Source organism: Octopus bimaculoides, chromosome 1 (assembly GCF_001194135.2).
Source record: "Octopus bimaculoides isolate UCB-OBI-ISO-001 chromosome 1, ASM119413v2, whole genome shotgun sequence".
Lineage (NCBI taxonomy): Eukaryota > Metazoa > Mollusca > Cephalopoda > Octopoda > Octopodidae > Octopus > Octopus bimaculoides.
The window spans coordinates 5,057,538-5,059,730 of record NC_068981.1 but is presented as its reverse complement, the minus strand read 5'-3'; the positions used below and the strand labels follow the sequence as shown (position 1 = coordinate 5,059,730).

The following is a 2,193-nucleotide window of genomic DNA, read 5'->3' as shown; positions in this document are numbered from 1 at the left end:
ACAGTCAAAGTCCAAACCATGGTTAAGAGCAGTAAATATTGTAAATGTTTTTATTTTTTCATTCTCTTCGAAATTGCTCTTAACCGTGGTTTGGACTTTGACTGTTCCTTCTAGCATTTATGGTGTCCTGTGAGGGTCACCTCTTTTGTGTTTAAATGTACACTAATTTTATATGAAAAAAATATATATGTGTATATATGTAAACACAGCAACACTGACTATTAATCAAGTGGGGGGGACAAACACATACATGATGGGCTTCTTTTAGTTTCCATCTACCAAACCCACTCATAAGGCTTTGGTTGGCCTGAGGTTAGAGTAGAGGACACTTGCCCAAGATGCCATGCATCATGTGGTTGGAAAGCAAACTTCTAACCAGAGAGCCACACCTAAAAAGAAACCTTTGGATGTGATGGTAAATAGGTCATCAAAGTTGTGAAGGAAGAGGGCCAGGGCCCAAACCAAACCCTCAGGGAACACCAGAGTTGATTGAGACAAGGAAAAAAAAAAAGCTCTATCAATACATACCAAAAGAGAAGAGGTGGTTGGAAGCCATAGGCAAGTTTTGATACAAGTTTTGCAAGCAGGACACATTTCAAGGTTTTACTGGTTAGAGCAACAACATCGCTTTCACTGAACTGGTTCCAGGTTCAGTCCCACTGCAGGACACCTTAGGCAAGTGTCTTCTATTATAGCTTTGGGCTGACCAAAGCTTTGTGAGTGGATTTGGCAGACGGAAACTGAAAGAAGCCCGTCATATATATAGATATATGTTTGTCCTGCACCAATGCTTGACAACCAGTGTAGGTGTGTTTATGTTCCCGTTACTTAGCAGTTTGGCAAAAGAGACCGACAGAATAAGTACCAGGCTTTAAAAAAAAAAAAAAGTCCTGGGGTCAATTTGTTTGACTGAAATTCTTCAAGGCAGTGCCCCAGCATGGCTGCAGTCTAATGATTGAAACCAGTACAAGATAAAAAGATCTGACAAGCGAATATAATGAGTCTTACCAGCCTTCCAACAGGGATGTTTATGTGGTCGACTGTGAGCATTATACCAAATAAGTTGACGGCATCCATCATAAGCCATGGAATATTCATCATCACCAATGCCATAACCATCCTGCAGCCAAGAAAAATGGAGAGAACTTTTTAAATTTTTATTATAAAATGTATAAATTTAATATGAAAAAAAAAAAGTCATTTTATTTTCATTAAATATTTTATTTAAAAATAACTTCAAAAATGTATCAGAGAATGTAGTTGTTTACTCCTGTGATTAGAGGATTCTGTGAAATAATACAAACTAGGTTGATGTGTTTTAATTTGTTAAAAATGCCTTTTCTTCTTCTTCATCTTTTTATGTCTATTTTCCATGCTGGCATGGGTTGAATGGTTTGACTGAGGATTGGAGCCTGGTGCAGCCTTCTGGCTTGCCAATCCTCAGTCAAACCATTCTGATCTGGCAAGGTTTCTACAGCTGGATGCCCTTCCTAACATCAACCACTCCGAGAGTGTAGTGGGTGCTTTGTATGTGCCACCGGCACAGGAGCCAGTCAGGCAGCACTGGCATCGGCCATGCACCATGCTCGAATGGTGCTTTTTACATGCCACCAGCACATGAGCCAGTTAGGTGGTACTGGCATCGACCATGCTTGTCTGCCACTTTATTTCATGTTGCTCCAGTCCCCTCAGCTGGCTAAAATGAGGAGTCCCTGTATTTCAAAGGGACCAGCCTTGTCACATTCTGTGTCATGCTGAGTCTCCCTGAGAACTATGTGATGGGTATGTGTGTGTCTGTGGAATACTCAGTCACTTGCAACCCTCGTGGTTGTAACTGACAGAGTGCAAGCAAATAGACATAGTTGTTTGGTTAAGAAGTTCACTTGGTAACCAGGTGGGTTTGGGTTCAGTCCTACTAGGCAGCATCCTTCGTTAGTGTCTTCTATTATTGCTCCAGGTTGATCACTGGATTTGATAGATAGATGGAAACTGTTGGAAGCCCATTGTATATATATATATATATATATATCATCATCATCGTTTAACGTCCGCTTTCCATGCTAGCATGGGTTGGACGATTTGACTGAGGACTGGTGAAACCGGATGGCAACACCAGGCTCCAGTCCGATTTGGCAGAGTTTCTACAGCTGGATGCCCTTCCTAACGCCAACCACTCAGATATATATATATATA

The 2,193-nt window shown here is 41.0% G+C and overlaps 1 protein-coding gene across 1 annotated transcript in view; it reads right to left on the bottom strand.

Annotated features, from left to right (window-relative positions):
• The window catches only part of LOC106876872 (RING finger and SPRY domain-containing protein 1), a 174,359-nt gene that overhangs the window by 23,390 nt on the left and 148,776 nt on the right, over positions 1–2,193 (bottom strand). Inside the window, exon 10 of the mRNA XM_052974135.1 lies at positions 1,009–1,120. Within this exon, the coding sequence (XP_052830095.1) occupies positions 1,009–1,120 (112 nt within the window). The remainder of the gene's footprint in view (positions 1–1,008; positions 1,121–2,193) is intronic.